The sequence below is a fragment of the Ctenopharyngodon idella genome, chromosome 6, assembly GCF_019924925.1.
Source record: "Ctenopharyngodon idella isolate HZGC_01 chromosome 6, HZGC01, whole genome shotgun sequence".
NCBI lineage: Eukaryota > Metazoa > Chordata > Actinopteri > Cypriniformes > Xenocyprididae > Ctenopharyngodon > Ctenopharyngodon idella.
The window spans coordinates 31,222,642-31,237,661 of NC_067225.1; the positions used below are offsets into that span (position 1 = coordinate 31,222,642).

General features: G+C 36.5%; 1 protein-coding gene across 1 annotated transcript; it reads right to left on the reverse strand.

Annotated features, from left to right (window-relative positions):
* Positions 1-3,479: 3,479 nt before the first annotated feature.
* mst1 (macrophage stimulating 1) lies at positions 3,480-14,959 on the reverse strand. The gene is made up of 18 exons (XM_051897064.1): positions 14,741-14,959; positions 12,762-12,906; positions 12,271-12,386; positions 11,978-12,092; positions 11,289-11,425; positions 11,059-11,179; positions 10,362-10,480; positions 8,579-8,750; positions 8,355-8,485; positions 7,563-7,665; positions 7,177-7,313; positions 6,952-6,984; positions 6,748-6,862; positions 6,535-6,612; positions 6,303-6,449; positions 6,085-6,191; positions 5,724-5,863; positions 3,480-4,374 (listed from the first exon to the last, which is right to left on the reverse strand). Exons 1-18 carry the CDS (start codon positions 14,793-14,795, stop codon positions 4,213-4,215), a joined length of 2,133 nt encoding a protein of 710 aa, XP_051753024.1. The 5' UTR covers positions 14,796-14,959; the 3' UTR covers positions 3,480-4,212.
* Positions 14,960-15,020: the final 61 nt, after the last annotated feature.

The window sequence follows — 15,020 nt, forward strand, 5'->3', positions numbered from 1 at the left end:
CGTCAAGGAATGAGTAATCAGGTTTTTTCTTCTCCTAAAGAAGTATTTCAAGAAAACAAAACTTAGTCATTTGCAGAATAATGAGAACGCACTAACAAAAGTACCAAAAAGTACCATGGTATTACTATGAAGTCGATAGGTTTAGTGAGTGATACCATGTGTTTAGATACATCATCATGGTAGTAGGACAACTGAAATTCACACACCCCGGTATTTATCTCCAAGAATAGCTTGGTGCATGTCACAGAAATCATTGTAGCACTATACCATATAAAACAATATTATATACTTATTTATTTATATATATATAAAAAAAAATGCAATATAAATAAAGTCCCCCTGCAGTCAATAATTGTATCTCTTAAAACTCATCTTTGATAATTAAAATTACATATTAAAAGTTTTTTTTTTTTTTTTTTCCAGTGAAAATAATTTCTTCATGCCTTAACTCTTATGCTCTCCTCATTTCCTGTTTACACTTAGGGTGTTTGGGGTCAACTTTTGTGATGCATTTTATGAATTTATATATTTATAAACAATATAAAATACATTAAAAAATAAATTTTTAGATGTGTTTTGAAGTGTCTGTTTTTATAATTTTACAGAAAAATGCCACATAAGACACACCTGTATATATGTGTGTGTGCGTGTTTGCGTGTATGTGTGTGTGTGTGTACGTGCCTTAGGTCTCGCCCCTTCATATCTCTGTTCTGCGTTTGTGGCTGATTTTATTTGCCAAATTCTATACACATGCTCTCTGTAGCATTCACACCTGTGTGTTTGTGTGCATGTGTGTGTGTGAGAGTGAGCATGTCTGTTATACATTGCATTTGTTCTCTAGTACCAGGACTTTTTTATTTTTGTGTGGAAATTTTCAGATTTATGCCAGATTTATTGATTTTATATATATATAAAAAAATGCCTTTCCCATTCATTTTCTATGTGGGGTCACATTTTTTTTTTTTTTTTTTTACACACCTTTAGAACCGAATCACGGCCAGTTTTTTTGTGTGTGTTTAGATAGATAATGTAAAAAAAAAGTCACAAAATCGTATGCCACATGATTGTTAAAATAGCTTGAATGTAACTCTTCACACGCCATGAATATGCAAACTATCCACTCAATCACAGCAGTGCAGACCAGCTGATTTACTCGGTCAACTGTAGTAAATGCTACACAATGGCAAGTAGAAATATTGGTTTAATTCAGCCATATATGTTTGAACAAGAAACTGATTCAGAAGAAGAAGAGGAAGAGTGAATTATACAGGGTCGTCTACAAGTCGATGTATCAGAATGGTAATGAGTATTTGTCCCTGAAAAGCAAATTGCAAATACAATATTGATATTATACTACAGCTTTAATAAACAAGAAGTTAATATTAAGCAACTTACATTTTAGACACATATTTTTGAGGGCCCTATGATACCCCCGGCACAATGCGGCGCCAGGCGTGACGCAAGTGTTTTTTGCTAGTTTCAGCCTGACGCAGTTATCATTTTCACATCCTGCGCCACGTTGTTTAAATAGCAAATGCAATCACGCTGATCTGTTCGCCCATGGGCGTGCTGGTCTGAAAAAGAAGTGTGTTCAGGTGCATTGTTGGCGTGTTGCTATTTTGAGGCAACTGAAAACGACTGCGCCTTTGACCAACAAAAACCTGCACTAAAGTCAATGGCGCAGTATTTAGGGCCCGAGTACCGATGGTGTGAGGACCCTATTGTAATTGCTCAGTCTATTCTTCTTCTTCTCTGAAATGAATTGCATTTTTGAGGGCCTAAACATGCTCAAAAACTCATGAAATTTTGCACATGCGTCAGAAGTGGTGAAAATTTACATCTGATATGGGTTTCAGAATTAGGTGTGGCAAAATGGCTCGATAGCGCCACCTACAAAATTTCAATTAAGCGCCCTCCGCACTATGTTTCACATACAAGTATGAAATTTGGTAGACACATATAACAGCCCAATACCTACAAAAAAGTCCATGGGTGTAAAATCTGAAAACCCAAAGTAAGAGAGATATTTTGAGTTTTCTCTGCAAAAATGTTTTCAATTTTTGCCATTTCCAGACATTGTACTTTAACAAACTCCTCCTAGAGCTTTAATCAGATCAACATCATATTTGGTCAGTCTAATCTAAAGGCCTTTGCGACATTAAATTGCGAAGATCTTGAGTTTTCGCTGAAGGGCGTGTCCGTGGCAGCCTGACAGAATTTGATGTTTCGCCATGAAACAGGAAGTTGTTGTAACTCAAGCATACCATGTCCAATCTTCCCCAAACTTCATATGTGTGATAATAGTCCTGGCCTAAACACATCTACATAACAATATTCAGTTATAGTAATAGCACCACCCACTGGCAACAGGAAGTGACATGTTTAACACTGTGATACACTACTAGCAACGTACTAAAATATGCAATTGAGTGCTAGAAATATTCTAGCACTCAATATTCTAAAACATGCTAGCAACACTTAGCTGAGTGCTAAAGCATGCTATTATTGTCATGAAAAAGGAAGTTGTTGTAACTCAAGCATACAATGTCCGATCTGCCCCAAACTTCACACGTTTGATAAGTGCCCTGGCCTGAAGACATTTACACGCCAAAATGTAGTTATAGTCATAGCGCCATCAGGTGGTAGCAGGAAGTGTGACAAATACAAATAACTAACATAGTCCTCCTATATTTACATAAATTATAGTGCTTTTCCAAAAGCCACCGGGTGGCGGTGGCATGGGTGTGAGGGCCCTTTCATCGCTGCTTGCAGCTTTAATTGTTTTTGTTATTTAAAAAGCGTGTTAGTAATATGCGCCTATATGCAGGTACACAACGTGCGTACACTCTGCTTATTACACACACAGGGAAGCGCAGCAGCACACAAACATGGCAAATATTAAAAATAAAAGGATTACAATGTAAAAGATTATTATTGTGTGCATAAAGATAAAATGCTTTGGTGGAATCCGGCTTGTCCCGTAGATGGTCTGCTTGCGTGCTTTAACCTTGCACACGAGCAGATCCGTTTCCTCGCTAAAGAATTGTTCAGTTTTTCCCCTTGCAAATTCCGCCACGTAAATAGCGAATCCGCCATGACGCGAGCGTGACTGGCTTTTAAAGGGAATGGGAGATGAGACTCTGACTGGTTTATTGCACGTGATGCCCAAGACACACCCATGACTCATTAAGAGAATAAGGACAACCCTTTTGGCCCATGCGCCAGGCCATTTTTCCCGTCGTTAAACTAGCAAAAGTGGATTCGTACACGCCCTAAGTGCACCTGCGCCATGTGCTTTAGACCATGCACTTAGATAGTTAAAATAGGGCCCTCATTGTTAGACACATTTGCTCCTCCAATGAAAAATGTTCCAAACAAAGCCACATCAGAACCTTTGTGCGTCAACACGATTCGTTCATGAAAGAAAATTTTTCTGAAGGAATTGACTGATTCAGTGACTCACTCATTAAGACAGTGACTTAAATGTAAGGTAGACACCTTTTGTTTTTTATTTATTCATTTATTGTTTATTTCCTGTGCTCCATATATGGACATCGTCATGCAAAGAAAATTGCATTTAAAATACAATAATAATGTTTGATCAAATTACTTTTAATAATATATATGACATCACCTTCAGCAAATAAAATTAAAATCTATTAAGCACCATGTGCTTAACATTTTTGGCAAAAAGGAAGTTAAGGTGCCATTAGCACATGTTAGGTCACATGTTGTCAAGGCACCATAGTGAGCTCATTTTAGACTAGAAAATGCGTATAAATTCAATTTTTAAAAAATATTATTGTACATCCAAATGTTTTTTCTAAAGTTTTTGGCCATTTTTAATGCACATTTTGTAAAAACAGTAACTCAAACACCAAAACAAATCTGTGCGTCATGCAGTCCTTTTAGGGATTACATGTTTAATAATAAATTCTACAAAGTTCTGTATAATTCAGACTGGTGATGTCATTTTGAATGTAAAATTATGTGCACCTGTTTATCCATATGTTCCACAAATGCAAGCATACATCTCACGTTAATTAAACCCCCAAATTCAGTACGATACAAAAATGCTTACATAGTCTTATAAAAACACATTTTTAAGTATATTACATTCTATCCACTTAATATATATATTTTAGTAGATCAAGCAGTGTGAAATGTCTCGTAAAAGACATGCTGCTGTTGTGTTATGAGTTGGTCTGTCAGCTAGGTCATCTCCATGACCTTCTTAATCCAATCCACATAAACAGACACACGGATGAAGATGTTTGGCTGGCCGGCATGTCCGCAGCGGCGCATTGGTATGATGACTCCTTCCAGGACCCAACAATCGCTGTTCTGACAGGCCAGAGGGCCGCCGTAGTCTCTCTGAAAGAGCAAAAAAGAAGAACGTTACAGTGCACCTGCACATCTTACTCATTTCACAATCCCCACTTACATCTATTGCAAAAGCAGAACTCATAACTCATGCAGCCGCACAAACGCATACAAAGGAAATGTCTGAAGCAATGAATGCTTCACTTTTGAACACATACACATTTTGAACGAGATTTTTGCAAGCTAAGCGGCGTCTAGATCAGTGGATGTCTTGTTTTACTTTGAGACACAGATTTTACATACCAAACCAAAATTGTTTATCATACAAAAATGCTTAAAAAAAGAAGTAATTTTCCACCAAAAGACAGATGAATTTACACTAAAATACTGAATAAATTATAAGTTTTTATAAGATTTGACACAGCCTTTGATGTTAACAACAAATTATATGGGATACATTTCTCCTCTTTAAAAAAAAAAAGCTTATATATATATATATATAAAGTCAAACCAAGATTTATTCAGACACCTTGGACATTTCATTCATTAATGCAGTTTATTCACTATAGTTTAAAAAATGGTAATAAAATATGACAAGATCTCAGAGTTAAACTGTGTCAGAAAATATTTATTTTAATTATGTCAGATAACACTTAAGCAAAACATGGTCAGGTCAAAGCGTCTGAATAATTTTTGGTTCCAAATTTTTATCAATTTTACTGGTAGTCCACTGTATGAAGAATTTTTAGGTATAATATGTCAGTTTACTTTATTTTGCTATCCTCTCTTACATAAATAAACTATAGTGTCCTGCACCCACTAGTAAAAATATATCAAAAATGTCTGAATAATTTTTGGTTTGACTGTATATATACACTTATACTCATATATTTGTTTTCAAATTATATATATATTATTTCAATAATATATTAATGCTTTTATTATGTAGTGATTCTTAAAGTCACCATGAATTTAGAATTGACAATTCTTGTTTTTTATGGAATATTGGAATATATATTTATTATAAATGATTTGTCCGCGCACATCATTTTTTAAATTCATGTGCCCTCATAATCTTTAACCAAAGTAACTTCCCCTCCCTCTTACATCTCTTCTCTTCTCTGATGATGTGTTTATTGGCGTGAAGGCGGGGCGACCTGTCACTCACATGAGATGCACCAATAGCAAACCACAACCATTCAATCAATTCCCCACAGACAAAATCAAGCCCCGTCCTACATTTGTTCTTGTTTGAGAATCTGTTTCACTCGAATATGCATCACAATAGCAAAGAAAAGACTATCACAACTTCTGTTTCATGCCGACTTTAACTTATATGGTGATAAAACGCATAAAAGCACAGCACAAAAAAAAAAAAAAACAGATCAGCACATCAGTACCTCACAGGCGCCCACTCCAGCCTGGAAGGCCATGGTGCACATCTCGTTCTCACGGACACGACCCTTGAAATATTTGTTACATTCTTTATTGCTCAGTACAGGCATCTGAGCCACATTCAATACAGTCTCGTCCCCCTTTCCTGAGAGAGAAGAAGAGACGATCAATGGTGGGAAGAAAATGATGCATAACTGGATGGATGCGTAGATGGAGAACCAAAAAACATTATTTTCAGAATTCAGATTTTACATCTTACCAAACGTTATGCATGTCTAGCATTTTTTTTGCACACATTGAGAGTGAAAATGTTACTAATCTACTGACCATAAACTTTTGAATGATAATGTATGACAAGCCTACCACCTTTTGTTTCTCCCCAACCAGCAATTTCACAGATGGTTCCCTCTGGCACGATGTAGCGCTCCGGAGGAAGACATATTTGAGACACACGCTCATTAAACTGGGCAGGGCTGCAGGAGAAGAGCGAGATTTGTGTCTATTAGAGGGCATATTTGGAGTCAAGATACTTTAAAGAATACCATGGTACACATGTAAATGTGTTTGTGTGTGGTATGAAGTACGTTTCTAGCTGAAGCATGACCAGGTGGGATTCAGAAGGGCCGCAGACGATCTTGGTGAGAGAAATGGTTTGTCTGTCTGGTTCGCCTTCCTTTGGATCACGGAACAAGGTGCCCATCATAGCACTGTATCCCGTGAGGTCGACGTAACTGCATACAATCACAAACAAGCACATGAACATTTATTAAAACGCCCTTACTGTCCAACTATGAATCACTGCAGACTGTGAGTTACCATGAAGAAAAGCACTGTTTGGTGCTGATGACCCATTCAGAATTGACCAGAGATCCTCCACAGAAGTGATTTCCTTTCCTGTGAAGATAAAGAGATTTCAGAATACACACAGTGGCCCCAAATATATTTGCTTACAATAAACACTCTTTTACAATTTTACTTTCATAAAGTGACATAATTTGGGACAGTTTATGGGCAAAAAATAGAACTAACCGGTCTCTAAGGCTGACGGTCCAGGGAGAGTTTCCAGGTGTGCCGCCCACTATTCTTAACCAGGACCTCACATGACGGTCATCCCGCTTTCCACACTCGTTAAACACAACCTCCGCTTTTTACACACAGTGGACGGTATTTCAATTAGACACAATCACACACATCAGAGTCTGTACTACTCACGGTATAATGCTTGTGACTTACTTGTTGGGCCGATTATTGGCACTTTCTCTCCAGCTATTACAATATAAAGAAGAACACACACAAAAAAAATTATTATGAATCATTTAATTAATTATTATCAACTATTTATTATTACTATTATTAATGTATAATTATTTATAATAAATGATTGTATTATTAGAAGCTAAAAGAGCAGACATGACTGAATTAGATTGAAAAGAGCATCTATAGACATGGTCACTTCACCACACTGCTTGATGGCACAGTAGTCAAATTCAGTCTTGGGGTCAGAGGTGTAGCACCAGGGTCCGTGGTGGTCTCCGTCAGGGTTTCTGCAGTAGTTGTCGGTCAGGTTGGCCTCTGGGTGAGTTTTGGGGTTTATCCTGCAAATATGTGTCCAGAAATTAACTTGAATATATCACAGAGCTATAGACCTGCTTTAAATGAGATGAACAAAAATGGGATTTTGTAATAAAGCTTAATTCTGCAAATAATGCAGAATTAAATTATTCTTACTTTGTGATTTTTCCAAAGGATAATACATGTTTAATGAGGACAACTTTCGAAGGCATTTTTTTTAGCTTAATTCTCTGCATTTGTGTGATCTTATGATGAACATTTGTTAGTCTTACTTGGTTTTGTGAGGTGTATTGATGCTCCACTTCTGGCAGAGAATACCTTTACGAGTCTTGCGGACAACACCCCGATAGTTTTTGCCGATTTCATTATAGCAGTCTAGTTTAAGAAGAAAAAAACCTGTTTATTTACAATACCACTCAAAAGTTTGGGGTCAGTATGTTTAAAAAGAAGTCTTTTCTGCTCACCAATGCTGCATTTATCTGATCAAAAATACAGTAAAAACAGCAATATTGTGAAATATTATTACACTTTAAAATAACTGATTTCTATTTGAATATATTTTAAAATGTAATTTATTCCTGTGATAAAAAAGTCCAATTCCTGTGAATTTTCAGCATCATTACTCCAGTCTTCAGTGTCACATGATCTTCAGAAATCATTCTAATATGCTGATTTGCTGCTCAAGAAACATTTCTTATTATTATCAATGTTGAAAACAGTTGTTCTGCTTCATATTTTTGTAGAAAAGCATGATACATTTTTTTTTTCAGTAAATAGAAAAGTTCAAAAGAACAGCATTTATTCGAAATAAAACTATTTTGTAACATTATAAGTGTCTTTACTGTCACTTTTGATCACTTTAATGTGTCCTTGTTGAATAAAAGTATTAGTTTCTTTCAAAAAATAAAATTTGAACGGTTGTGTATATACAATCATTATGTAGTGTGAGCTGATTATGACATTTACTGCAGACGTTTTCTCTTCCCACAAACACAGTCAAAACGTCTCTTTAAAAAATGAAACTGCAGTTGATGTTTTTAATCACTAGCAGGCGCCAGCTGTACCCTCAGCCTCAATGTCATCAGAGCAGCGTTTGATCTGCAGACAGAGAGCCGTCCTCATCTCAGAGACAGACGTGAAACACCAGGGCGCCTCCGAACCGTCCGGGTTACGGCAGTAGTTCTCCTCCAGACCCCTAAAGGTGGAAAGAGGAAAGAAAAAGTCACAATCAACAATTTATTTCAGTTCTATAGATTTTCAAGACATATTTGAGCCCCTCTCGACTCACTTGCACTCGTAGGTTTTGGGGAAAAATGGGTGTTCATGGGGTTTCTGGGCGTCCCAGCGCTGACAAGGGATTCCAGAGGTTGTTTCGTTGACTTTGCCCCTGTAGTCCTCTCCACGACCCCGAAAACAATTAGTGGTGTAGCTGGGGCGTGAACGACGCTTGGGAGACTCGGCTACAGGACGGGAAAGAGCGTATCTACTAGTTACAATGACTTTAGTTAGTAGTTAGTATACTGGACAGATGCTGTCCTTGTCGTCAAGATCAGCCATTGCATATTCATAAAGAATATTACTGAACCCAATACAATAAACTGCTATTAATGTTGTGCTCTCAAACGGAACACCACATGTGATTTTCTGACTTTAGATTATTTAGTTGCCTCTTTGAACAGCACTGATCCGATTGGAAATGACAGTGATGTCCCTGGGAAGATGAAGATCTGTGTCCTTTAAACAGAATGAATGAATAATAATCCAAATGATTTGCATGGAGATTGAAATTCATGCACTGCTAACATTGTTAAGGTTATTAGTGCGAGCATTTTAAAGGGGTCCTTAATTATGATTTCACTTTTTTAACTTAGTTAGTGTGTCTTGTTCTTGTTTTTTAACTTTAGTAAATGTTGCTGTTTGAGCATAAACAACATCTGCAAAGTTACAACGCTCAAAGTTCAATGCAAAGGGAGATATTTTCTTTTACACAAATCGCTTTTTAAGGACTACAATAAACGGCTGGTAGGGACTACAATCTTCCCGGGTTGGTGACATCACATACCCTAAAATGTACATAAACCCCGCCCCTCGAGAACACGCAACAAAGGGGTTGAGGCCATGTTGGGCTGCTTTAGAGAAGAGGAAGAGTTGTTGTAGTAGAGTGTTGTTATCATGCCGTCATTTTACACCGGACTGCTTCACAAACAAGGGTCAATTCAACGCTGGATTTGCACAAAAGATTAACATGACGACATATGCTAGTCGATGAGTTGAATCAACTCCACAGCAACTACATAAATTTATCCACTATCCATTCAGAAACGTCCAGTTTCATTTTAAAAGTTATAACTTCTTCCTGAGTCTCTCCATCAGTGTCGACTCCGGTTTGAACAATGTAAGGCTGAACACCGTTACTGACAATCCTCATTTTGGCTGCGTGAGATTTTCCAGCTTTGTTGTTGTTAAGCAACCAAAGCGCAAGCTGTTAAAGCTCCGCCCTCTTCTGGAAAGGGGGCCGGGAGCAGCAGCTCATTTGCATTTAAAGGGACACACACAAAAATGGCGTGTTTTTGCTCACACCCAAATAGAGGCAAATTTGACAAGCTATAATAAATGATCTTTGAGCTGAAACTTCACAGACACATTCTGGGGACAACAGACACTTATATTACATCTTGTAAAAGGGGCATAATAGGTCCCCTTTAAAGTTGACATTGCATGAAAACATGTATTTGTTCAATTTAATCTCTGCTATATGTCTCTATTAACTTTGACTTCTAAAATACGGTTTCAGAAACGCTATTTCTGAATTATATGGACACATGGGTATTGCAGACCTCATGTGTTTTACTTCTTCACATAGCCTACGCTAACCTTACTGTATATCCCTCATTTTAAGTGCTTTTGTTTACTCTCTTTATCTTATAAGGGGTGATTAAACCAAAGAGGTCAAGGTTTGCTGTTTAGAATGAACCCGTTAGCCCCTTCTGCTGGTCAGCTGCTATAACTATACCATACTCTTAGAAAAAAATGAAATATTTATCCTTGTGGTAAGGAGCAGAAATACTTACGGCACTTGCTTATATCACAGCTCTCTCTCTCCACCGCCGGGTCAGTGGTGTAGCACCAGGGCACCGGAGACGCGTCCGGGTTACGGCAATAATTATCATCCAAACTTTTATCAGGATATCTGGTTACACAAACATCAGATACAAATACATTTTACATTATTATATCAGCATCCACTAAAAATTACTGCAACACCAAATGGTTCAGAAAATTGCAGTTGCTCCTGCAGCATTTGATATTCTGTCATCCAAAGCAAATACATTCTGGCATTATTATTAAAGTCACCATGAAATCAAAATTGACAATTCTTATTTTTATGGAATATTGTGGTATTTATTATAAATTATTTATCTAAGCACATCATTATTTTTTAAAAATTCATGTGCCCTCGTAATCTTGAATCAAAATATCTTCCCCTCCCTCTTGCAGCAACATCTCTTCTCTTCTCTGATGATGTGTTTATTGGCGTGAGGGCGGGGCAACCTGTCACTCACATGAGATCCACCAATAGCAAACCACAACCATCCAATCAATTCCCTACAGACAAAATCAAGCCCCGCCCTACATTTGTTCTTGTTCCAGAAGCCGTTTCACTCAGATATACGTCACAATAGGAAAGAAAAGACTATCATAACTTCTGTTTCATGTTGTCTTTAAGTGTGACTTTAGGGCTATGGAACATGATTATGTTATATTTACTTTTCTGGCTGGTAGATGTGTTGATGAGGATACTGTTGGTCCCATCTCTGACACTCTTTACCACTCACTGTGTGATCCACCTGACCTCTGTAGTCTTCTCCATTACAAGTGATGCACACCTCTAATACAGAAACACAAAAACATCTGCTCAAAACTAACCACTTATGACTGTAGAAGTGAAAACACTCTTAAAATGACAATGTGATGCCAATCTGGGGATTGAGTCTTACCATCTTTGCACTGGGGGATGTTGCAGCTCTCATATCTGCGTTCAGGGTCAGTCGTGTAGCACCATGGGCCGATGCGGTCACCATCTGGATTACGACAATAGTTCAGCTCCAGGCCATTAGTAGCAGACGGAGTCCATCTATTTCAAACAGTGGTGACATCATTCTAATATCATTATAAGAATCAAAGAGTAATATACATATATATATATATATATATATATATATATATATATATATACATACACTACTATATATTCAGCAAGGATGCACTAACTTGATCAAAAGTGACAGTAAAGACATTTATAATGTTACAAAAAAATTTTTTAAATTGTAATAATATTTCACAATATTCCTGTTTTTACTGTATTTTTAACTAAATAAATGCAGCCTAGTGAGCATAAGATACTATTTCAAGTTTAATACTTTCTTAATACAGAATCTTGATCTTAATGTGCATGATTTATCAGTGCATGCTATTCCAAAAGTTAATTCTGAGAAAAGCTTGTGCATCATTAGTTTGCAGATGAAACTTGGTTTGATACATTGTATCTAATGCAATGACCTTCAGACAGTTTTAAGAGTGTCCAAATACCTTTCGGGACCACTGTAAGTATTTACTACTGTAAGAAACATATTTCAAATACAAACTACATTTTTGTAACATATCACACATGATGTCCGACTCATACCTGTGGTCATGAGGGAATTTCGACCACCACTGTTGACATGTTCGTTTACTCATAGTCGTCGACACTTTCCCTCGATAGTCTTCTCCTTTACCCACAATGCACTTCCTTACATAGACTGAGTACAGGAGAACATTATGAACATGTGACTACAGAGGCACTTACATCATAAGCAGTGTGGGTTTTAATGGCTGATGATGTGATATATATCCTTATAATCTTTGAAATTAACTTTCTAATACTTTATATAATAGACAAAATCTACAGAAACAACATTTTGAGAAGCAATTTTTCACCTTTCATCTCATAAAGGTCACAGTTCACGTTTCTCTTGACGTCTGCATTGTCTCCGTCACCCACCCAGGGCAGATGTTTACACACCACAGATGGACGAAACTCATAATTGAAAGCTCTGTAAAGTTCACATTTTGTCAGAAAGCTGCACTCAAATACATATTGTCAAAAATGTAAAGAGTCAAAAATACATATTGTATTCCCTTGTGAAAAAAAGAGTATTGAATATGCACCTGTAGTACTTCAAATAAAAAAATGTTCTTACAGATAATATTGTAATATATTACACTTTCATGACAGTTTTAAAAAGTGCACTTTGTAATAATGTCAAATTAAAAGTTTTACTTTAAAGTGCATTTTTAAATCAATGTTTTAATAATCTTTTGTCATGTTTTAAACTGTAAAGTATTTGATTAGAATTGTATCTGTAGTGTGTTATTTGATATTACATTTAAAGTGAATACATTTTCATTTAATTGTGAGGAAATGAGACCTGCATTCCGGACTCTCTGTGCAGCGTTTAGCACAATCCTCCAAAGTGATCCCCGGAAGTTCAGTCAGACGGTTCACGTTCCAGGATTTGAGAACGAGCTCTCTCCCCTCAGATCGCTGGAAATCATTCAGTGCGCTGCGGTGTGCTGTTAAAACACATCAGACGCTTGCACTTTAGTCATTACTACGAGCATGCTTAAGTCAAGTCAAATCACCTTTATTTAGTGCTTTATACAATAGCAGCTTTACAGTGATAACAGGAAAATGATTCAATGATTCAAACAGAGTTCATTTCGGCTGTACAGCAGCTTGTTTTCACTTAATGTTGTAGTGCACTGTACTTACAACTATTGTTTACCACACTGTAAAACCTGATAAGTGCAGAATAGTCAAAATTTTTGTAGACACAGATTGCCTCAAGGCATAAGTAAACAACTCAAATTTTTTAAGTTAACTAACTCAAAGATTATTTTAGTAGAACTTAAAAAATGTATTTTGTACAGCACAATCTTGTTAATTACAATTTAATTGAAATACTGAATTAACAAACACCCAATCTTTATTATTAAGTGTTAGTTAGCAACAGCACACCAGCATGCACTAATGTAACCATCAAAGACACTATCACTATTTACTTGAATTGTTAATCAACATGCAGTATATATAGCCTTGAAGTTTCACAGCGCATTCTCGACCTAACCACAGGCACTACTCTTCACCACGACGGTAACCCTACAAAACTTCAACATCACAGAAACATCTTTAAATACCAAAATAACAATAACACATCTGCCCCTGTATCAATCTTGTGCAAAATAACACTCAATTTCAACAATTCTCCTTATAAAGTGTGACGCAAAGCATGCGGGGAACTTGAAATCTGCTGCAACTCAGTGTAATGTTGAAAGGATTCTTCTGATAATGTCGGTTACACCAACAATGTGACATGGATGACACCACTTTATGTCGCTCAGGAAACTTAAAAATAATACTTTAAGTATAAGGGTTTACTCAAATATGTTGAACTACACAAAAATAAAACACCTCATTCAGAAAATGTAATTGTTTTAAGTTGCATTGATGATTTAACAGACTTTAATTGCAGTGTACTCAATCTTTATAAGTTAGTAGTACTGTTTGGGTTTACAGTGAACATGTAACCTTTTTGCCACATTATTATTAGTGAATCCAGCAAACACTTTATGATTCTTTTTGTGCCGGCTTAAAATGCTGTAATGTTATGTGCCCTCTCAGAGGTGCTTAAACACACATGACCTTTGGATCTGTAAACTACATCTGTTTCACAAAATAACCAGTGGCATGACACAATCATGCAGTGATGCCCAAATAACTACACAGTAAACAGAATCTGACACAGGAACCAGCTCACAGCTGGAACACACATTCTTGTGTTTAAATTCATGAACATGTGCCTGTATGCATGACCAAAAAAGGGGCATTAATGACATAATTTGCCACAATGTCATTTGCTTACATGAATACTGTGAAGTGATAGAAACACCGTTTACTTTCATATATATACCATGGCACTGAATCATATTCATTTACCATGGTAATTCCATGTTTTTACCTTGTTTGTCAGAGTTACTCAACTGAAATGTTATATTTAAAACATCATATTTGTATAAACTTTGTTTATATGGATCAATCTACTCTGTTCTTTACAAAAATATACCATTGTAACTAGTTTTATCCAAAATAGCATAGTTACTGCAGTTATTTGTAACTATAAAATCATAATTAATTATTATAGGATCTTTAACCATAGCTTTATTATGGTGTTAGAACCTTGGTTACCATGGTAAATACTTGTAAGGAGTAACACATGTTCTCTGGCTGTTTGGGAACCTCTAGCAATTTGAGCTACGCAGTGTTTGTCTAAAAAACAGTTCACCTTAAAACGCAATATTTAGTCTATCAAAGATACTAAACAATTATTTCTGAGAGTATTGATCTTACCATGAGCTGCATCTAGCCAAAGCACAAGAGCTGTGAGAAAGAAGAGTGAAATCATGGTGTAAGAGCTGCGTTCCTCCAGCAGCAGAGCTCATCTGAGGGACTTTGATTCTTTTCGACTGGATGAATTGATGAAGGGGGGTGCTGTGGGTCTGTGTTTACTCTGTTGAGCTGACAGAACGGGACATTTCCCAATGAATCCGGCTAAAGTAAACATATGTAAAAAACAAACAAATAATAATAAATGTAATTAATATCTGAATAAAAAATAAATCACAATTAG